At 39.0% G+C, this 22,315-nt stretch overlaps 8 protein-coding genes across 8 annotated transcripts; 6 read left to right on the forward strand and 2 right to left on the reverse strand.

Annotated features, from left to right (window-relative positions):
• The first annotated feature begins 312 nt into the window (after nt 1–312).
• LOC132788277 (uncharacterized) lies at nt 313–1,025 on the forward strand. The gene is made up of 2 exons (XM_060795609.1): nt 313–324; nt 396–1,025. The coding sequence occupies exons 1-2, from the start codon at nt 313–315 to the stop codon at nt 1,023–1,025; spliced, it is 642 nt and encodes a 213-aa protein (XP_060651592.1).
• A 4,027-nt stretch (nt 1,026–5,052) lies between these two features.
• LOC132791287 (uncharacterized) lies at nt 5,053–5,991 on the forward strand. The gene is made up of 2 exons (XM_060800151.1): nt 5,053–5,233; nt 5,305–5,991. The coding sequence occupies exons 1-2, from the start codon at nt 5,222–5,224 to the stop codon at nt 5,800–5,802; spliced, it is 510 nt and encodes a 169-aa protein (XP_060656134.1). The 5' UTR covers nt 5,053–5,221; the 3' UTR covers nt 5,803–5,991.
• A 1,780-nt stretch (nt 5,992–7,771) lies between these two features.
• LOC132791948 (nematocyst expressed protein 3-like) lies at nt 7,772–8,437 on the forward strand. Its single transcript, XM_060801094.1, has 2 exons — nt 7,772–7,798; nt 7,862–8,437. Exons 1-2 carry the CDS (start codon nt 7,787–7,789, stop codon nt 8,387–8,389), a joined length of 540 nt encoding a protein of 179 aa, XP_060657077.1. The 5' UTR covers nt 7,772–7,786; the 3' UTR covers nt 8,390–8,437.
• Nucleotides 8,438–8,887: 450 nt separating this feature from the next.
• Nucleotides 8,888–9,682, forward strand: LOC132788278 (uncharacterized). The gene is made up of 3 exons (XM_060795610.1): nt 8,888–8,905; nt 8,971–9,366; nt 9,418–9,682. The coding sequence occupies exons 1-3, from the start codon at nt 8,888–8,890 to the stop codon at nt 9,628–9,630; spliced, it is 627 nt and encodes a 208-aa protein (XP_060651593.1). The 3' UTR covers nt 9,631–9,682.
• A 1,935-nt stretch (nt 9,683–11,617) lies between these two features.
• On the forward strand, nt 11,618–12,271 carry LOC132792097 (nematocyst expressed protein 3-like). The gene is made up of 2 exons (XM_060801327.1): nt 11,618–11,641; nt 11,710–12,271. The coding sequence occupies exons 1-2, from the start codon at nt 11,624–11,626 to the stop codon at nt 12,235–12,237; spliced, it is 546 nt and encodes a 181-aa protein (XP_060657310.1). The 5' UTR covers nt 11,618–11,623; the 3' UTR covers nt 12,238–12,271.
• Nucleotides 12,272–12,323: 52 nt separating this feature from the next.
• LOC132792098 (uncharacterized) lies at nt 12,324–12,664 on the reverse strand. The gene has a single exon (XM_060801328.1). It carries the CDS (start codon nt 12,655–12,657, stop codon nt 12,376–12,378), a length of 282 nt encoding a protein of 93 aa, XP_060657311.1. The 5' UTR covers nt 12,658–12,664; the 3' UTR covers nt 12,324–12,375.
• Nucleotides 12,665–14,101: 1,437 nt separating this feature from the next.
• Nucleotides 14,102–16,308, forward strand: LOC132788279 (keratin-associated protein 21-1). The gene is made up of 2 exons (XM_060795612.1): nt 14,102–14,146; nt 15,701–16,308. Exons 1-2 carry the CDS (start codon nt 14,102–14,104, stop codon nt 16,154–16,156), a joined length of 501 nt encoding a protein of 166 aa, XP_060651595.1. The 3' UTR covers nt 16,157–16,308.
• Nucleotides 16,309–17,849: 1,541 nt separating this feature from the next.
• On the reverse strand, nt 17,850–18,425 carry LOC132790648 (cuticle protein 16.5). The gene is made up of 2 exons (XM_060799267.1): nt 18,373–18,425; nt 17,850–18,313 (listed from the first exon to the last, which is right to left on the reverse strand). Exons 1-2 carry the CDS (start codon nt 18,382–18,384, stop codon nt 17,957–17,959), a joined length of 369 nt encoding a protein of 122 aa, XP_060655250.1. The 5' UTR covers nt 18,385–18,425; the 3' UTR covers nt 17,850–17,956.
• Nucleotides 18,426–22,315: the final 3,890 nt, after the last annotated feature.

Genomic DNA, 22,315 nt, shown 5'->3' on the forward strand with positions numbered 1-22,315 from the left:
CGACTGACTTTGACTGCGATTGCGATTGTGGTGGTGTTGGTATTATATGCTATCGCAGTGGTCGAATAGTAGTGTGTGTTTATTTGCGTCTGTGCAATGAATTGCGAAACGTGTCGCGTGCATTTGCCTCACGATTCGCTTGTAGATTGAACGTGGCTGCGGTGGCCTTAAGCTGCGTGAAATGCTCCCGTAATGGAGTTTGACTTTTTTTTCGGCAATACGCTATAAATACGGGCATTACTTAACCAAATCAATTCATTCCGCGAGAAAGTCTGACATCATAAATACCTATCACCACAAATCCAACACAAAATGTTTAGAGTTGTAAGTAAAAAGTGAAGAGGTGCTGGATTTTTCTGACTAATTTCATTTATGTTTTCCGCATGACTTTTCAGTTACTTTCTCTGCTGCTGCTGGGCTTCTGTTCCTGCACTTTTGCTGGCTTCCTGCATGCTGCGCCACCAGCTCCCGTTGCTGTACAGGCTGTTTATAGTGCACCACCTGCTGTGGCCTATGCTGCACCACCGCCTGCACCACATGCGTATGTGAAGTACGCTGCTCCCGCTCATCATGTCAGCACTTATGCAGCGCCTTCTCCCGTGATCAAGTATACGCTAGGTGCGCCAGTGACCACCACAACTACAACTTATACTGGTTTTGCTGCACCACCACCACCACCTCCACCAGCAGCTGTCAGCTATGCTGCACCACCACCGCCAGCTGTTCACTACGCTGCACCACCGCCAGCTGTTCATTATGCTGCACCACCTCCAGTTGTTCACTACTCAGCTGCCCCGCCAGCTGTTCACTATGCAGCACCCCCACCTCCAGCTGTTCACTACTCAGCTGCACCACAGCCAGCCACATTTGTCACCAGATTAGCTGCACCACCACCAGCACCTTACCCGTATCACACCAAATTCGCAGTGCATGCCGCACCTCCAGCTGCTGCAATTGCCACTTATGCAGCACCAGTCGCTGCTGTGGAAGCTGAAGTTCCACTGCCATGCGACACCACCTGGTAATCAGCTAGCACCATCAACTTCAACTTCGTCTTCATCTTCTTCATCAGCATAATCAGTATTGTGTTAATTTTCAATGTTAATCACCGTAGCGTAGCATGGCGCAAATTAGCAATTAATTAAGAATGAATGATAAGTGCGTGCTTAAAACATTTGCTGATACAATCATCTTCCGCGGCATAATTTATGTTAAAGAATCGACAACGATTTAAATTATGCAACACAAAGATAGTCGCCAAGTGTGGGCAACCAAATAACCAAATACAATAAATATTAATCGTACGACAGACGCAATACAAAAATGATGATAAATAATCGAAAACCTATAGCCAAATGGCAGATCAAGCGATCCGATGCGATCCAAAAGCAATCTAATACAAGCCACAAACAAATGACCAACCTCAATGCGAAATCTATTGAAGCTGTCAGTGGTGTGTTAAGCAAATCCATCAAATGGGTCAGCAGTTTCAGCAGTCGGTTTCTGCATTAAGTCGGAGCGCCAAACGACGACTCAATTACCACAAATTATAACTGAATATATACATATTTATTATAGTTGTATCGTCGTCGTTAGGAGGTCATCGCATCTCTTTGGGTTTGGTGCTTTCGGGCTACGTTAGCGGCGGCTACGAGCCAGGTAGTCATCTCTATTAAGTTCCTAAACAACATTAATACCTCAACTTATTAGCCAGTCAATGAGCTCTGCTTTCAACTTGCAGTCGCAGTCGTTATCGCTGTTGACGTCGCAGTTGCAGTCGCAGTTGACGTCGCTGCTTGCGTCAATTGGTATTCGTTGCTGGTGTCACATGACAGACGATTTTGTGTTTAATAAGCCCAAATACTCAATACTGCTCAACTGCTCAAATGTTTAAATGTTTAAATGCTTGCAAGGTGTCGACATTGTTGTAGTCGTTGCCAGTTTTTTTACTTTTCTGTGTTGTTTTTTAACACTGGACAGAAGCGTCCCTTTTTAAAGGGGAATCCAATGAAATGTTTCAATATTAAGCAAATATTTGTAGTATATAAACATTTTGCTTATGGTTCAAGTGAATTAATATAGATTAAAAAGGGATTTAGTTGAAAAGTAAGATTTTGATACACTCTTCTCAAAGTTTTCATATAAATATAGTAAATTAGTATATCGACATAATACTGACATATACGTATTATATGTATTTTCGTTATAATATAGTAATTTAATATATCCTCAATACTTCCAGTAAAACATGGTAAATTAATATACCAAAAAAACTGAATTAAACCGAAGTGTATTTTTGTAAAAATATAGTAAATTAATATACCGACAAAATACTAAATTATACCGAAATGTATCAGAAACATACTAAAACATACCGAATTGAATTTTCGTTATAAAATATACTAAGTTAATATACCAAAAATACTAAAATATGTCAAAATGTATTCTTTGGTATTTTAATATACTACCACATTCAAAATATACCAAATTCTATTGGCATATTATAGAAACGAAAACCTAGCCAATATAATATAAAAGATTACAAAAAAATTGTAGTTCAAATTAAATTTAGAAATATAAATATTTAATTTTCATATAAAAAAAATAAATAAATTTAAATATGCTTAGTTATATACATATATCTTCAGTGAGGAAGTTATTTAGTGTCATTTAAAAAAAGATTAAACCGTTTATAATTATATTTTAAAATTTTGAAAATTAAATACTTAAATATTTAAAAAATACAAATCTGCAACGTACTAAATCCGATTAATATAAATGACAATTAAGTTGACTGTTTATTTATTTAAGTTCTTGAAGTCAAATTTGCTATTTTAGGAATTTAGATATTTATAGCTTGACAGTTCCATTGGGGCGTATAGGGCGATCAATCAGCTTTTGAACCCCCTTGGCGGCGACCCTGACAGACTATTTGACCGCCGCGTTGTGCATAGTTTGGATGCCAATCGAAATGACCAACATTGATTTATATGCAAGGCAAACTAAATATGTATTATCAATAGGCGCTGCTCAACAGCTAAAGCAACAGCGTCAACGTCAACGTCTGCGTCAGAGACAGCAGCAGCAGCAGCAACAACAACAACAACAGTTGCAGAAACAACAGCAGTAAATGGCAAAGCAGCTCATGACAACAAAAAAAGGCAACAACTTAGCACAGATAAATAAACAGAGTCACCAGATAACAACAACAACAGCAACAATAAAAAAAAGCACAGCAACAACAATAACAAATGCCAGAGCTGCAGTCGACGACGGCATCAAATTAAAGCGACATAACAAAACCAAAAGAAATACAAAAAACCCAAGAGAGGCACAACCGCAACAACAACAACATTATACGGTAAAACAGAAGCAGAATGAATAAGTTAACTTAAGGCTTTTGGCCAACAGCCATGTCGTCAGAGAGTCAACAACAAGCTCAGCTCAGCTGAAAGCCAAAAATTGAATGCCGCCAACAGCAGCAGAAGCAGCAGCAACAACGGCAACAGCAGCTGAGGCCGCAGCAGAAGCAAAGCAAACATCAACGCATATTTGATATTGTTTTCGATACCCTGTAAAACACAGAGAGCATATGTTTAAGAGGCTACTTAGACTAATTAATTCCTAGTTAAGAATATTTAACTAGATATATTTTAGTTGCTTTATTGAATTTCACTATTCACTTTTATTGTCTCATTAAAATGCCAAATTACACTATTCAAAGTTTCACTTCACAACCATTTCTAGGGTATACACTAGTCGTGTTGCCGTTGCTTTATAAAGCAGGAAGCAGATATTAAGATCTGCTAAGCATTTTGGTGTTAATAAGCGCACTTAAAGTCAGGCTTAGCATTGTTGACAGGATAACATTTCGTTGCATTGTTGATATCACAACAAAGAAGCGGAAACAGCTGAAACAGTTGTGTTTCAAAGCAAATTAGTTGTGTATACAAATATATGTATTTGGATTTATTAAGAGATTAAATCAGTGCAAGAAATAAATAGTAAAAACACAACAAAACATTCCAGGATATAGCAAACTAATGTCATAACATAGTTAACATAGTTTATAGGGTTAGTATCAAGTCAGAATTTAAATAAGTATCATATACAAAGAGGAGGAAATGGAAGCTAGACTTTTCCAATCAAAAAGAAGAAAAGAAAATAAATAAACGGTGATAAACAAATCCCAACTTTTAATGCTTTGCTTTTCCTAACTCTTAAATTTTTTATTATTTGTTAAAAATATATAATTTGTGTATGATACAAAGATTTAAATTTTAAATTTATAATATATTTATTTTTATTATACAAAAAGGAAAAAATGAAATTAAAAATCTATTTTATTTTTATGATTTTAAGGCTTTCACTTAATATTTACATTTGTTATGCACTAAATTTAAATGTTATCCTTAATTTAAATTCTTGATGTTTTCATGATTTAATTTAAGAATTTATAATATTTTTAATATGTGCTCTATACAAAATTTATGTTCGAAATTTAAAATTGAATTAATAATTCCAAATTTTTTATTTTTTTTATGATTTACAGTCTTTTATTCTATAATTTAGAATACAATATTTATATTTGTAATACTCTAGAATTTAATACTTCATTGAAAATTTTTAATTTAATTGAATACCTTATAATATAATGATTATTTGTAATGCACTTCAAGGTTTAAACTAATTTAAAATAAACAAAAATATTTTTTCTCAATTTTGAAAGAATATAGAGCTGATCAAAAGTTGATCATTAAAGTAAAGGATCAATTTATGCTCTCGATAGTTTCAATGCTCTTCACAGGGTATTTACCTCGTCGAGTATCCCCTCGCTAAGCACATTCACTTGTGTAGCTTTTGAGCTTAGCTCTCAACTGGTCGAGCCGTCCACTGTTTGACTGGTTGAGTGGTGTCTCACCTGATTGTCTGATTGTCCATCCGTCTCTCGACCGACAGAACCGAACTCTTGCTCAGCTGTGTCGCTGTTGCTGTTGTTGCTGCTGTTGCTTCTTCTTCCTCTACTGTCGTATAAAAAGCATCTTCAGCTGCCGCACAAATTTTAATCAGCTCCAAAAGCTTCGGCCGTCGACAATAAACAACAGCAAACGCTAAACCGAAACGAATCGAATTCAATCGCTGCAAAAATTGTATGCAAAAGACGTCGCGAGTGCAAAAAAAAAAGTGACACAAAAAGAATTTCTAATTAAACTAATTCAAAATGATTTCCATTGTGAGTGCAATTTGTGTGAGAGAGAGAATTGTGAACTACGAACTTTATTTCTAACCGGGTTTCTTTTGCAGAAATCCGAATCTGTGGCTCAACTTTCGTTGCTGCTCCTTGGACTAACATCTTTGGCATTGGGCGATGTTTCGCATTTACCGCCAGCTAATTTGGAATACTCGATAACGCCCAGCTCGCAGGTTGCCTACTATCATTATCCGGCGCCGCGAGGACAACAACTGCGTCAGGTGGCACGTCAATTCGCTGCCCCCGCTCTGGAGCATGCCGCATTCACCCAGGCGCTGACAAGTCGTGGCTATGTCTTTGGGGCTGGCAACACGGCAGCTGCCTCTGCCCCACTCACTGCGGCTGTGGCACCGAGTGCAACGGGACGCTCGATTGCTGCCCCAGCGACGCATGCCGATGGCAATTCCTTGAACCTTAAGCTGCCCGTGCCCTTTGGCGTGATGCCACTGAATGTGGCACACTTGCCGCTCCAAGCTGGTGCCCCATATGCCTCGGTGCCACATACCACGGGCTTGACTTCGTATGGCACGGCGCAAGTGCAACGGCGATAGACGAAAGCTTTGCAGCTTGCAAGTCTCTATTTCATAAGCCTGACTGAGAGTGTGTGTGTGTGTAAGTGTATGTGTATGAGTGTGCGAGTGTGAGACTAGTGAATACTCAAAATATCGATATCTATATGTACGAAATAATACTCGTAAATAAAGTAAAAGCGACGTTGCTATAGAAATACAGAGCTTCGATATCTATTTTATGAGCCATCAACAAAGATGTTGATAATGATCATTATGATGATGATGATGATGATAATCTTTGGTTGGCACTGCAAAACGTTTGTCTCTGGGTTGTCTGGTTGCTGCTGCATTTGCATAAAATAAGTCGAAGGTCGAAGGCAGACAGAAGGCAGACAAAAGCAAACTTTGATCGCACCTTTCACCTCAGCGCACTGTTTGTTTATGCGTCAAGGAGACAGTCAATAAAGGGGTCATAAAGGGGGAGCGGAGCGGGGGCACCGCTCGGTGGTGGCAATCTTCAAAAATTATGAACATGTATTAATTTGCATATTGTGAAGAGCTCAATTTCGAGCAGTGCTCGAGCAGCTGATCATTTTGGCATGTGATCAATGAATCCAAGACCTTAAACTTGGCATTGATTTAGCTATATAATTTAGTGCCCAACCTATCTCCCTCCTCCCCTCTCGATTGATTATCGAAAGCTACTTAAACGGACGTGGATTAATCAGCAAACGGAACACTGCTGATCCAGCTTTAAGTTGCAAACCGCTTTTCGGAACGGGAATAACTGCAATTAAATTTAATCGAAGTATCGAAACGACAATCAAATTAAATCCAACGGTACCCAGCAAATTAAGGCGCAGTCTGATTTATAATCATGCGTTATAAAGTATATAGAAATATAGTATGTGTATAACTGCTGTATATATCGATTGTGCTTATATGTAAATCGAGAGCTTCCAAGAAGGCGTCTAGGAAGTGAGCGGACGGGCAAACATTACAGATTTCCGCATAAAGATCAACCTGCTGGATCAAGCAGATAATGAGATCTTCTTCGGACTTGAGTGAGAGGTCGACCGCCTGTGGTCAACAACATGAACATGAACATGATCATCATCATCGTGGCGTGGAGTGGCTGAAGATGCGGATACAGTTACATGCGTGGGGCAAGACGTTGAGTAGACTCATCGCTTGAGGGAGGCCTTGAGATCAAACTTGAGACAAACTGTGAAAAGAGAGTAAAGCAACGAGAGAGAGAGAGAGAGGAGGAAGGAGAGCAACGTAGCACATGATGCTGATGACGTTGCCAGCACGTGACCGAAGCCAAGAGCAAAGACGAAGAAGCGAAGTCCAATCATTATTGCTCATTAAATTCCAAGAGCCGGTTTTCGGTTTGCCGTTTTTAAGCGTTCTTCTTAGTCAGAGTCACTCTCAGAGTGTTCAGGTCAATTAGTGTGTAAAGAAGCCGCAACATAATGACTCAAACAGTTGTTGACTCTTGGCCACATCCTGTTGCCAAGGTCACTCAAGGATCGTGTTCAACCGCGAGGGAAAGGAGGAAGGACAGTTCGGACTGTTTACGATTGAAATTGAAATGTGTTTTTATGGTCGAGCATTAAAAGCAGCACTAATGCGACATTTGAGCCATGCGACACGCATTTTATAGCCAACTTAGCCCGAAAAAAGCCCGAGCCAAAAAAACAAAACAAATGTTGGCCCAACATTTGGCCCACTCTCATTGCGATTGCTTTTGCTTTGCTGTTGAGGGTTTGTATCTGCATACAAATTGGCAGCGTTGCTTTGCGAAATCAATTTGGCGACTTCCTACATTCGATCCACTATCAAAGGCTGAACACGTCCCGCTGACGAAGACAACTAAGACAACAAGAAGCGACCAAAATACATTACCCTAAGGTCGAGCAATTGCACTTGGCTATATAAGGCAATGCGCTGGCTGCTAAAACACATTATCCGTTCAGAGTTTAAGACTCCAACTCAAACCAAACCCAAACCCAACTGCAACATGTTCAAATTCGTAAGTTGAACTTCAAGAGGAGTTTGATGATTGGTGATTTAATCCTTTTTTGTACTTCTACAGCTCATCATTGCCGCTGTTGTCGCTTGCGCTGCTGCCAAGCCAGGAGTTGTTGCACCACTTGCTGCTGCCCCACTTGCGGCTGCACCACTCGCCTATGCGAATGCACCACTTTATGCCGCTGGAGGCAGCAGCCAGGTGGATGTGCGCAACAACTATGATGGCACTCAATCTTCATACACCACCGCGCCCTTCGACCTGACTCCACCTTACTCCAGCCGCTACGTCTCCGGTATTCCCGCAGCTGCCTACGCCGCTGCTCCCTATGCCGCTGCTCCTCTGGCTGCTCCAGTTGCTGCTCCCTTGGCTGCTCCAGTTGCTGCACCCCTGGCTGCTCGTCTGACCGCTCCTCTGGCTGCTTCCTACGCTGCTCCCCTTGGTGCTCCTCTGGCCGCTTCCTACGCTGCTCCTCTGGCTGCTCCTTATGCTGCTCCCTACGCCGCTGCTCCCTTTGCCGCTCCCTACAGCTTTGGCGCTCCACTCGCTGCTCCCTACAGCTTTGCTGCCCCCGCGCCCGCAGTTGTTGCCTAAATCCGTGTATAAAACTATTTTCTTAGCGAAATAAAATCATGTTTACAGAATTGTGAAATCTTTAAAGCGTTGATTGTTGATCATAAATCAGTGACTTAATCATAGTTTATGCGCTGTCATAAAGCGTTACCATTTGAAGTGGGCAGGCAGACACAGAAATGTCAAAGGTGCTTATATAATCAGAAGTTATTGAACCGCCTTCCGCCTCGGGGGGCGGCGGTAAACAAATGTAATTTTGTTGCAAAGCGAGTCACGTTTTTTTGTGGCTTACCACATAAACCATAAACGGGACACAGACTTTGTTGCAGTCTTGCTGTCTGACTGACTGGCAAACGAAAGTGAAGAGCTGCACGTTCCATTTGGCGAGTGGCCAAATTAGTTAACAAATTTACACTATAAATTCAATTGCATTTGTCCATGGTCAAACATTGACTGACGCGTCTTCAGGCCAAGCAGTAGCAACCACTCAACCACCCACCAAAAATCAAATCAAGCAAGATGTGGCAGCTGAAATTGGTAAGAAAGGAATTCCAAGTAACCCAGACTTCATTTAATCCTTCTTCCTTCCTTCCTTCGTCTAGGCTTTCTTTGTGGCCTTGGCTTTGTGCAGCAGCGAAGCGAGACCTTCGCATCATTTTGATCACCACTTCGAGCCTCATTTCAATCACCTGGAGCAACTTCATGGCCATGTCGATCATGTGGATTATGCAGCACCGCTGCTTGAATCCTTTGCTCCTGTGCCAGCTCCTGCTCCCGTTTGGCCAGCTCCTGCACCTGTAGCTCCAGCACCTGCTCCACTTTGGGCACCAGCTCCTCTCGCGCCTACTCCTTTGGTACCTGCTCCTGCTCCTCTGCTGCCCGCTCCTGCTCCTTTGCTGCCTGCTGCGCTACCCGCTCCACTGTGGCCTGCTCCAGCTCCCCTGGCACCTGCTCCACTGCCAGCTTTGGTGCCTGCGCCAGCTCCATTGCTTCCCGCTGCAGTTCCGTGTCCTCCCGCTGTGCACACACATGTGCTGCCCACCACCGAGGTGCATTTGCCCACGGTGACACAGCTACTGCCACCTGTGCTCGAGTCGGTGCCTTTCGCTTCCAGCTATCGCGCTATTCCCGGACCCAAGACCACCTCACACCGCGTGTCCTTCGGGTATGCTTTCCCTAAGCTGCTGACAGCTCCACATGCTCATCTGCGTGCTCTGCCCCTGAAGTTGGCTCATCATCATCATCATCATTCGCTTTTCTAGTTTAGAGTTGGATTTGGAGTTTCTAAAGGGAATATTGGAGTCATATTTTAATCATAATACTTTATTGTAGTTGCATTGAACCACACCAAAGACGTTTTGTGTCATGTTTAAACATATACCTTAAATTATGTATTTATATGTAAATATACAAATACTTAAATTACAAAAACAAAACATTTATTTTAATGTTATTTAATAACTTTTATGGCATTTTGTAGCTCGGAAAGTTTCTGAGATATCCACCATTAGAAATTGACAGATATAAGAATAAAGGCACAACTTGAAAGCGATTGATAAGGGGAACTACTTTCAAGATTTATGTTAGATTATATTTTGCATAAATAAGTAATCTGATGGAATCAAAATATTTCCATAATTCGAAGACAAAATGCATTTTTATTTTGAAAATATATTTATAACCAAACTGATGGAAAATACTGACAAATAGTATGTAGATCTAGTGTTTAGTTCAATTCATTGTATTCCTTTTTTGTATACATTTTTAAAAAAATTTGGGTTTTTTCGGAAGGTAGTACTAAAAATATAATTGTATATATTTCAATAAATTATTATTTATAATTTTAATTATTATTTTTCTCTAATCTCCTTAATTAATTTGAGCAAAAAAATTACTGTATCTATGGTTTTTACTTTTATTTATTCACCCATCTTTTTACATAAGGTTTCTGATACTATAATATAATAATTCTTTATTATTTATTTCCTTGTCAATAATTCACTACACTAATTAGGCTACTTTAATTTTAAGTCATTTTATTTACACACAATACTCGTATTTCCCAAGCTGGCTTTAACTGTATAGCAAGTGTCATAAGATTTCAATGAAATCCCTTTTAGAGGAAATCGATTGCGAAACAAATTACAAATTCCATTTCCATATCGAATAAAAGTCACAGTTTATGCACCTACAATAAAATCCTAAAACTAAATGCGTTCCCTACGTGAAAAATAGTTGAGTGTAGACTGTTTAAGTGTGAGAATCGATGTCGAGGTCAGCTGTGCCAAATTTTATCTATGACTGAGATCAGCTGAGTGAATGCACTTAAATGTCACGGGCAATGTCGGGTTAACCCATCAGCTAACTAACCAACTAAGCAGCTATTGTTTGGAGTAACTAAAAAACTGGCTAGACAAATGATGTGTGGATAAATTGACAAAGTGGTGCAGCGGCACACGACACTAGGCTGGCATAACAAGTAAATTATGAATGCCAAGCACATGACAAACTCAGTGGGGAAAAGGTAGAGGAAAACGGCAGCGGCGAGGTAAGTAAGTCAATTGCAATAAAGAAATTAAATGTTATGTGAAGTGATGTGATGTGAACGCCCACGCGAAAGAGAAGAAGAAAGAGAGACTAGGCAGAAGGCAAGCAAAAGAGAGAGGGAGAGGTTGGAAGAAAAAGAGGGGATATATTGAGAAAGAAAGAGAGGGAAATAGAGTAAAAGACAGAGAGAGACAGAGAAGTGCAGCACGCATGTCACGTCTGATAAGTGTGGCTCATTTGTGGCTGATGAATCGTTGCCACTGAAATATTGTAAGCAACAACGAAAACGACAACGAAAACTTGCTCAACTCCTCACCACAACCGCATTTACAACCGCAAGCGCAACCGACGACCACAACCACGACCAACCGCAAAATATCGGCCAGTGGGCTAAGTTAAGTTTTCGAATTTGGTGTCGAATTTGTTGCGTGCAATTATGAAAGTGGTTGTTGTTGTTGGTTTGCTTGGGAGTTCGATATCAATACGTAAGAGGCGGTCAATTGATTTTTAAACACACGACGCACACGGTTAACGCCCTTCAACAATGGGCCTTTTATAGAAAGTCTTGCAAGGTATTTTCGTATTCGTGTCCACGCCGGCGAGAATTATAAAAACCCTCCGCACTTGACAATTGCACATCAAAGCCGAGTTAGCACTCAAACAAACCACCCACAAAAACCCAAACCAAACCCAAAAAACTAAATCAAAATGTTTGCCAAGTTGATGGTAAGTTTTTGAATCTCGCAAAAAAAAAAAGGATTATTGATTTAGATCTTCACTCTTCTCGATTACAGCTCGTTGCTCTGTGCGTGGCTGGTGCCCAGGCTGGTCTGTTGCCCTTCGCTGCTCCCGCTCCACTTGCTGCCGCCGGTGTTGTGGCTCCCTATGCCTCCAGCTTCAACGCACATCGGATTAACCATGCTGTCGCCTTCCCTGTAGCACCTCCAGTTGCTCCTGTTGCTCTGGCTGCTCCAGTCCCAGCACCTGTGGCCTTTGCTCCACCCAAGGTGGCATTTGCTGCTCCCGCTTTGGCTCCTGCTCCAGCCTTTGCCCCAGCACCAGCCTTCGCTCCAGTTCCTGCTCCAGTTGCCGCTCCTCTGGCCGCTCCTTTGGCTGCTCCTTTGGCCGCTCCTTTGGCTGCTCCTTTGGGCGCTCCTTTGGCTGCTCCTCTGGCCACTCCCTTCGGATATGCTGCTCCTGCGCCTTTGGCTTTCGGTGCGCCCGCCAGATTCGGTCTGCCAGCCGCAGCTTCCTTTGCTGCTCCCCTGCCCGCTCCTCTGGCCGTCGCACCCAAGTTCGCACCTGCGCCTTACTTCTTCTAAACGTAGCTTAGCACATAAAACTTCCTCCGTCCACAAGGAGTCACAGACTTAGCACAAATCTCAACTAGTAGAAAGCAATAATGCTTGGCAAATAAATTTTAAAATACACATTTATTCGTCTTCTTAAAAACTTCCTCTCTACAATCGAATTCCCTTCACATGTCCAATGCGCTGAAAGAGCGGCACATGCTCAAAGGGTGTATGAGAGATGGGCACCGAGTCGTAGGTGACGTGAGCAATCTTCGTAAGCGGAGCCACAATTGTATAACCAGGATGTTGCTGCTCCTCGAGAGTAGCTGGATGATGATAGACAACGGCTGTGGGCTGATGATACACCAAAGTAGCGCTCTCCACTTGCTGGAGGACAAAGCACAGCAGAAGACAAACAAAGAAGAAGCCACGCATTCTGATCCGTTCCATTTCCCGACTGCAGTTCAACTAAGCTACAGTTGAGGCTCGACCTGAGCTAGCTTGGTGTACAGTTAGAAGCTGGTGGCATCTTTAACCGGTTTTCCGGTGCAACTTGACTGCACTTTTTTTCAATTCCCTGGGAACCTGTTGCAACACTCACACACAATTCCACAGTTAACCATCTTTTACTCCACTTCCCAAAACTCGTTTTCAAGTTCAAGTTTAACGTTTTTGTAGTTGTGGTTGTCGTTTACTTTGTTGTTGTTGTTGTTACTTTTGTTGTCGTCTCGCAGTCTGAAGTTTGTCAAAGTGTCAGTGACTCTTTTGTGGAGCTTATGAATCTGTTTTTATTACTTTGATACCCTGTATGGTTATTGGTGGAAAAAGAGTTATTAGTTGGGGTTACGTAGCATGACTTTTGAATAGTACTAAGCGATTTAAAAATGTTTGCTAGTTGAAGAATATAAATATTAATGAGAGTTATTTTACTTTTATTTCAATTACGAAGACTGTGTTTTACAAATAAAACTTGTATACAATAAATCAATGTTTAATATACCAAAATACTATACTACAACAAGTAAGAAAGCTACAGTCGAGTGTACTCGACTGTGAGATACCCGCTGCCCATTTTGAATAAAAGAAATATATTTTGCGGTATTTTCTCAAAATATACCAAATATACTGCAAAAATACTAAAAATATACCGAATGGTATATTTGGTATATCGACATAGTACCGTATTCAAAATATACCATAGACAGCACAATATATATATATATATACATATATGTATATATATATGTCAGCCAAAGCAACTAAGACCCCTAGTAAGTAGGCGTTACTGCCCATACAAAAGTATTTCTTTAATAACTTCGACAATTTTTATCTGATCGCAACCAAAATTTCAGAAATCATAAATACTATAGTTATTATTGTATATACCAAAATTCGGAACTCTAGCTTTAAAATTACGCTTGTTATTCGATTTTATTGATTTGCGGGGGCGGAAGTGGGCGTGCCAAAAATTTGAAACAAACTTGATCTGCGTGCAAACATAACAAATGCTGTTATAGCTCTATCTCTTATAGTCTCTGAGATCCAGTGTTTCATACGGACAGACGGACAGACACACAGACGGACAGACACACAGACGGACGGACGGACATGGCTATATCGTCTCGGCTGTTGACGTTGATCAAGAATATATATACTTTATAGGGTCGGAGATGCCTCCTTCTACCTGTTACATACATTTCCTGCCGGCACAAAGTTATAATACCCTTCTACCCTATGGGTAGCGGGTATAAAAATAATAAGATATACGGAAATGTATCTTTGGTCTATCGATAATTGTTATATTATCATATATACCATAGAGTACAGATTAAAGTATAGATTAATTCAAAGTTTAATATGCTACAATATATCTAACATATATCTATATACCGAAATGTATATTTGGCTTATTGATATACAATGCAAAATATACCAGATTGTGAGTCAAAGAAACTAATACTAAACTTCTATATTTTTTTTAGCTTTACCAAATTTTCAGGAAACATAAAGACTGTAGTTATGATTGTATGAACTTCTGCTCTATGTGCATATAAACTTAGAAAATTATAACTCCGAAAAGTATTTAGGGTATATCTTAGTTGTAACAATATATTTATAACTCTCAAAAAACTATTTTAAACAGAATGCATTTAAGGTTTTTCCAAGCAGATAGTCAAAGAAGACCATTTACTTTCAAACTAGTATTTTAAAGTTGCCTCCAGTTTTAGTTTTTTTATGTTCTTCTAATCTCTACGATCAGCCATAAAAGAGATAGTTTTCTATAAGCCAGTAAGTCAGTGGTGAAGTGTGCTGTTTTATTACCTTAAAAGCTACATTTTACACAAACTATTTTAAATTAAATCAGTATCTGGATTAACCTTTAAAAATCGAATGTTCGTTCAATCAAATTGATTTTATGCCAAGTTAAAAGCATGCAAATGTGTTGACGATCTATTTAACTTGATACAGGGCATCTGGTAGTCAAAGATTCAAAATAAAAACTGCAGCATTGTTATAAATTTTCGTTGTGATAAATAATACACGTATTTCTTTTGCATTTGTTTTGATGAGAGTCAGCTGAGCTAGTTGGTCGCGCGGTTCGCTAAGTTGATCCATTGTTTATGAGCTGTTGTCTCAAAGAGTTAATGATTGCCCAATCACTTTATGATCGACACTTTTGGCTGTAGAGAATTGATTACTGTGGCGCTTCTATACGAACGCAAATGCTTTTGTTCAAGCGAGACAAGAGGAGGAGGAGACGATGATCTGTTGCTCTTTATACATAAATTATTGCGTCACATGACTTTAAATTGTTGTTGTTTTGGTTTGCTGTTTTGGTTTACTCGCCTCAGGCATAATTTGTGAGCACATTGACCTTATTTTAATATCAGTTTTAACTGTTTTTTCTCCTTCTCCTACTTTATGCTTAATCGATTCTGGAAAATGCCAAATACACCCACAGCAAACAGTTAAAAATACAACTTTGAGGTTGAATTTAGACTATAAAACCCGACTGGCCAAAAAGCTGCTGCCAAAAGTCCACAAAAAGCAGGCACAGCCCAGCCCAAAACTGGACATTTAATGTGCTTCCAGTGTGGAGACAGGTACAACAAAGTTGTAGCAGTGTTTGGTGGCATGTTGTACTCGTAAATTCAACACTTTTGCCAATTAAATGATTTAGTTTGTGTGTGAGTGCGTGCCACATTGCGTATGCGCAATATGAAGCAAAGCGAGTGAAATGTCTTTGCCCAAATACACGTAAAGTAGATTAACTGAAGCAACCACAAAACCGAATGGCCAAAAGCAGTATCCATTAGATCATCGACAGCCCATTTTGGACGCTGCCACTTTGGTTCCTAGTTGCAACTGCAACGGCAAAACCGGGCGTATAAAAGCCACACGCCTCGATCGAATGCAACGGCATAAACGCAACAGAGTTTCGGACGAGCGATTGTTAAAAGACGCCAAGTGAAATGTACAAAGGAGTGAGTAGACAAATGTGCTTAAACAAGGATTAATCTACAATTCAATTCTCTATCAGCTTATATTATTAGCTGCGCTCTGCGTGACGAGCAGCCTCGCAGCTCCTGCTCCTGAGCCAGCTCCAGCTCCGGCGCCGGCTCCAGCGCCAGCTCCTGCGCCCAGCATTGGATTGGGACATGATTATCTTGGCTATGGCGGCCTGGGATTGGGCTTAGGCCTAGGACTTGGCCATGGACACTACGGTGGCTATGGACTCGGTCTAGGATTGGGCTTGGGCTATCATGCGCCCATCATCAAGTCCATTGGAGCGCCCATCATCTCGAAGACCATCATTGGCAAGAGTTATCTGGGTGGCTATGGACTGGGACACGGCTACCTCGGTGGATATGGACACGGTCTCTATGGCCACGGATTGGGCTTGGGCCTGGGACTGGGCTATGGACATGGCTATGGCTATGGCTGGTAGAGCACAGCTTACGTGGGGCGCTTTGAGAACGTGTGAGAGTTTTAAACAAGCCATTGCTTAAATGTTTACACATCCAAATATTAACTAGAACTAATCATGCAATCAATCAGTCAATCAGTTAGAGATTCATGCGATCAATCATCTATTATATACATATGTATGTACGTAGCTCAATCGAGTAATAAAATAACTTGAAAACTTTGAGAACTTTTTTTATTGATATGTCACATTTTAATATCAAAGCGAAATCAATCAATCATTTCGATGTATCAATCATACGATACAAAGTATATACATTATTTAAAACTTTTCAATCATAAAAGATAAGCATTTTACAAAGTATTTTACAAATTTTGCGACTCTTAAATTTCCAACATAAACAGAAGCGGTCAATCAATCATATTTTCATATGTCAATCATCATATTTTTTCGCTGTTCTCACAGCTCAACTGAGTAATAAAATAACTTAACAATTTGAACACATTTTTTCCATGAACTCTTACATTCCAAAATATAAACGAACCAATCAATCAAGCAGTAAATCATCAAATTATTTAACTATTTCTATTATACGACATAAAGTTCTTGGGCAATACGATTCCGACTGAGTAACTTAAAGAGTTTTGTAAAGTTTTTACACCCTGTCGCATTCCAATCTAAGGCGTAACCCATCAATCAAGCAGTCAATCATTACGTTATGTTGCTGTATGAATCATATGATATGAAATTCTTGGAGATTTAGGAATTTAATGTAATGTAATGAGGATTTTAATGTAATTTGTCAAGTGTCACATTTAAACCCACCAATCAAGTAGACAAATCATTATCAATCATATTACATGACAATGTATCAATCATTTGATATGAGTTCTTGAGAAATAACTTACAATCGATCAATTAGCTCAATCCGCTTATAAAAATTCTGAACATTTTCGCATTATTCGAATGACTATAAAGTTTTCCAATCTGTCACTTTGTAACATTAATCAAATCCAAAAATTTAAGCAGCCAATTATCAAATTTTGTCATTTGTATCAATCATATGATATAAAGTCCGCGAGAAATAATTTGCAGTCGCATAATTAACTTAGTCGAGTGATAAAACTATTTTGAAAACTACAAATTGTTCAATAGTTTATACATTTTGATACGTCTCGCATTCCACTAAAAAGCACAGCTTATCAATCAAGTAGTTTATCCACATAATATAAATTGTCTGTCAATCATATGATGTTATGTTCTTGAGAAATAATTTGTTCAATCAAGTAGGAAAGATATTTCCTAACCTTTGCATTTTGTCAACGATTGTTTAAGTTTTGCGACCTCTAACACTCTAACATAAAACGGAACCAATCAATTAAGCAATTATTCAGTCAATCAACAAATTATCACATCGCTGTATCAATCTCATATTATAAACTAATTTCCAATTAGCTGAATTGGGTAAAAAACATCTTCAAAATTTCACAGTTTTTCAATGATTTTTTAGCATAAAACAGAATCAATTAATCAAGCAGATAATGATTTAGTCAATCAATCAATTGGCACTTCAATTCACATTTCGCTGTATCAATCATAGAAATGACAGTTTTTGAATGCCTATTTCTTCCAGATATTAGATAGCACTTTAAGTCAATCAAACCATCTCTAAATCAATCACACAAAAGTAATAAAACATCACGAGAATTTGCGCATTTTTTTGTTTCAATATTATTCAAAATTCTTCAGGCGACACGAAATGAAATTGGACACCTAAGAAGAAGCTGCACGAACCGACGAACCGAAAGCCTCATCTGATCTTTACCAGCCATGTCCCAGGCTGAGAGCTGGAGCAGCATAGGATCTGTAGCCAAGTCCCAAAGGAGCATGAGCGAGGCCAAGTGGAGCAGCATGGGCAATAGCTGGGGCAGCATAGCTAATCCTGGGCGCCAGTCCATAACTGGAGTAAGCCGGAGCAGCCAATGGAGCGTGAGCCAAGGCTGGAGCGGCATAGCTGAGCCTGGGCGCCAGACCGTAAGAGGCAATCGATGGTGCGGCCAAGGCGTGGCCATAAGAGATAGCCGGAGCAGCGGCCAGAGGCAAAGCTGGAGCAGCCAAGCCACCAAGATAGCCAGGAGCGGCAGCAGCGCTCGCCAAGCAGCAGAAGGCCAAAACGAACTGCGAGAAATCGAAGAGATGATTAAATGCTGCAGTTGCATCCAGTGCAAACAACTTACGTATTTGAACATGTTGCAAATATTTATTGTAGCTGATTTACTCGGGTCGAGAACACAACGTCTAATAATGCTAGTTGCATGGGCTCAAACGCTTTTATAGCCAAATCCCACAGAGAGTCAGGCCCAAAATGCATCAAATGCACTTTTACTTTTGTTGCGAGGCTGTGAGACTCAACTTCAACTTCAACTCCAACTGCAACTGCAACTTCGTGTGCATGCAAAGTGCAACAGTTGCCGGCGTTTGCTGCCCGAGTTGGGTGAAGTGCGACGGGGCGGAGGGGTGAAGAGGTTGCGATAAAAGAGACCCGCCCAAACCGCACCACAGCCAACTGCAGCCAATGCGGATGTTTGGCCCGCTGATAAATGGCATCGGTGAGAAAACTTAGCAAAAAAAAAAAAAACCGCAATAGCAAAAATTCAAATTGCGATTTTGAACGAGTTTCCGAAAACATTTAAGAACTGGTCAACGAGTTACTGCAGCCGGCCTGAGAGGTGCGTTATGCGTGGTGCAGAATGGTGCCGGGTGGTGCAGAGAGGTGCAGAGAGGTGCTTGGTGTACTGAGCATTGTATGAGGCGCAATTATCTTGCTCAGTGCGTAAAGTGAGCATTTAGGATCGCAAGATTAAGATATAATTACAGCACCGGCAAAGATAGAATGCTGGGCGTTGACTACAGAACAGCTTAAGCTACACTGCGAAAAAAAACAGAATATTTTATATAACTTATTATTCAATATAAACCATATTAAAAACTACTAGTTTTAAAGAAACTAATCAACTTCCCAATATTCTAGTTCTAACAAGAATTATTACAACAAATGTATAAATAGAGCATAAGTAATAGCATTTTAAATTTATATTGAGGATTCTAGAATGTCCTAGTTCAAATCAGAAAGAGATTCTTAAAGATGTTAAGTTTTTCTCTTGTTAAATGTTAATTATTCTCACTAAAGCAACCATTTAAGAAATACAAGAAAATATGTTTATAAAAATATGTAAATAATGTATTTATATTTGTTGCTTGAGCTTGACTCTGTAATGGACGTAATTATTTACAAATTGACTGGGCGTTGACAGCAAAACAGTTTAAGTTACACTGAGAGAATTATGTATGCCAAGTATTGAAAGAACTTATCAATTTTCAAATACTTCAATTCTTCAAAGCCTTAATAAAATAAAAATATTAACAAAAACAATAAATTTGATCAAGTCCAACTTGTGTTCAATGATGACGCAGTTAAAAATATTTGAGCTTCGCACTTCACACAATCAGCTAAGAAAAATAAAAAAAAATGTATAAAAATATACAAATAATTTATTCATATTTTTTGCTTGAACTTGACTCTTGATATAATTACTCTCAAAAGGAGTCTAAGATTATAACTTTCTATAATTAGAATATAAGTTTGTGAAGTAATGAATTTGAGATGTTGCTTTTGCTCAAGAAACAAGTGAAAAGGCTACAGTCGAGTGTGCTCAACTGTGAGATACACGCTATCCATTTTTAATATTATTCCTCAAATATATAAAAAATTTTAAAAATTTACCGAAGGCCATATTTGGTAATTTGATGTAGCCTATGTAGTATAAATAATTATTATACTTGTGTATTATTCCTCGATGGATGTGTAGACAGAATATATAACATAAACCAAAGAAAGTAAGAAAACTGTGTAAGAGCTTAATTTTGTACTATATAATGGCATTCTTATAATAAATAAATAAATTAGCAAATATTTATAAATAAAATAAAATAGAATAAGAAAAAATCAATTTTTTTTTCTCATTTTTAAAGAATTAAATATATTTTAAGTACTTTAAATTGAAGATAAGATATAATTTAAATATAATTTTGAATTCTTTAAAGTGAGGATAACATATAATTTGAAATTGATAGTTTCAATGTTTAAGGAAAAAAAGAAAGATTACTAGCCAATTTGTTTTTTGGGTATAGAAGATTTACTTGGCAATAAAAATGTATGTACGGAACATAATATATAATTAATAGAGGAACAATTTAAATATACATTTGCAATTCGAGCATTGATTCTTGCCAATTCTTTTTGCTCAGTGCAGCGATCAAGTTAGACAGTCAGCTTGAGCCGGACTTGCAGTGGCATGTCTAGGCATTATCTAGGGCAGTCAATTGTCGATAAGCTTAGTTGTTGAGCTGTGCTTTGCTGTGCTGTGCCTAGCTGCGCAGCTGACAGCTTCACGTGGCAGTGGCGTGGCAAGGTCAACGCCAACACGGGGGTTAACAGCCTGCCCCCAGCGAGGCATGCCACTGCATTGTGATTTGTGTTAAAAAGAGAATAGAATAAACAACATAGAGAACTTTTAAATGCAATCATAAATTCAAAAGCTATCAACTGCGTGCCACAACGGGCACAATGCAAATGCTGTTGTCATAATTCTAAGAGTTGTTGTAGCCGCCAGTTTAATTGCCACACCAGACACCAGACCAGACCAGGCACTTCACTTCACTCCACTCCACTCTACGCATAACTCAAAGTCAAACCTTACGTAAGTAAACCCAACCACCTGATTGCTGCTCTAGTTGAACCGCCCTGCGGAGCAGCAACTGCAACAAACAGCAAATTGACTGCGTAAATCTTGTGGCCACCAAAAAACCGAACCGAACCGAACACCTTCCCCTCCTCGGGCCAATTGGAAAGGCGTCCAGGTGACAATGGAGAGGGAGGCTGACTAGTCTAGGAGACAGCCAGAGGCAGAGAGTTAGAGCCTTGGCCAGGTTGTGTCTTGGCTAATTGCGAGCAGTGATTATGCGTAACTTACGCCCAGCGCAAATATTTGCATACAAATTCAAATTCGTATTCGTATTGAGATCGAGAGTGGGCGATCTACTGGCTACTACTACCTCAATCTATTCGATTTGTTCCATTTTGGGTTCCATGCAACTCCATGTGGTCTAAAGCATAGATCACACGCTTTTTGCCTGCCTCTGTGCGGGTTGCCACCAATTTTCCGAAGCCGGTTTAGTTTCGAATTACAGTGTAAAAAGTTTAACTCAATTAAAGTTTTGTCAGCTCTGCCGGGTGGCGATTAATTCTGTTTGGAATTTATTAGGTCTGCGAGTGACCTTTATGGATGTTTTTGCAAATTGAATTTGCCAGCTTGTTAGCCAACTGCCAAATTGTGGCGCAGTGTAGACGTTAACAGACTGTTGGCACTGTAAAGATTAACTTAGCCCTACAACATCATTTAAATGAATTGCTGATTATAAAAATAAATCAAGGGAATATTAAATGCGCTTCGCAAATGCAATAAATATAGAGGCAATTGAGTAAATTTATTTATTTTTAAAAATTGAATTTATTGAAATTCAAATTATTCCTTTTATTTCATTTTTATTAATTATTAAAATTGAAAATCATTGAAATAAAAGGCTTCTCTCTTTAAATTTTAAATATTTCACTTTTTTTACTGGGGAATAATTCTGTTTTAATGTTATTATAATAAATAATTAAATTTTTATCTTAGAAAAATGTAACATATTATTAGATTTATGTTAGTCTGAAGGCCTTAGTTGCTCTGCCTCATTTTTATGAAATAATTATCTTATATTTGTTAAACTCCAAGTTTTTTCATTTAATTTCTGATACTTTCTTTATTTAATAACATTATTGGAGAATTGAATATAATAAATAGTTCAATTTATATCGTAATAAACATAAGTTAAGTAAATGATATATTTATGAATAGTAAAGACCGTTGTCCGTAATTTGGTATAATTTATGTTTTTGTTAAGTATTAATTTAATTAAAAATTAATTAAACATCAAATTTGCTGCATTGCAAGCGTTAAACTCTTGACACTTTCTTTTAATGAATAATATTTTGGTTGAAATGGATAAATAGTAATAAATATATTTTAATAAACATGAAGATAAATAACGAAGTTAAATAATTACTACAGTTTCAAA

Source organism: Drosophila nasuta, chromosome 3 (assembly GCF_023558535.2).
Source record: "Drosophila nasuta strain 15112-1781.00 chromosome 3, ASM2355853v1, whole genome shotgun sequence".
Taxonomy (NCBI): domain Eukaryota; kingdom Metazoa; phylum Arthropoda; class Insecta; order Diptera; family Drosophilidae; genus Drosophila; species Drosophila nasuta.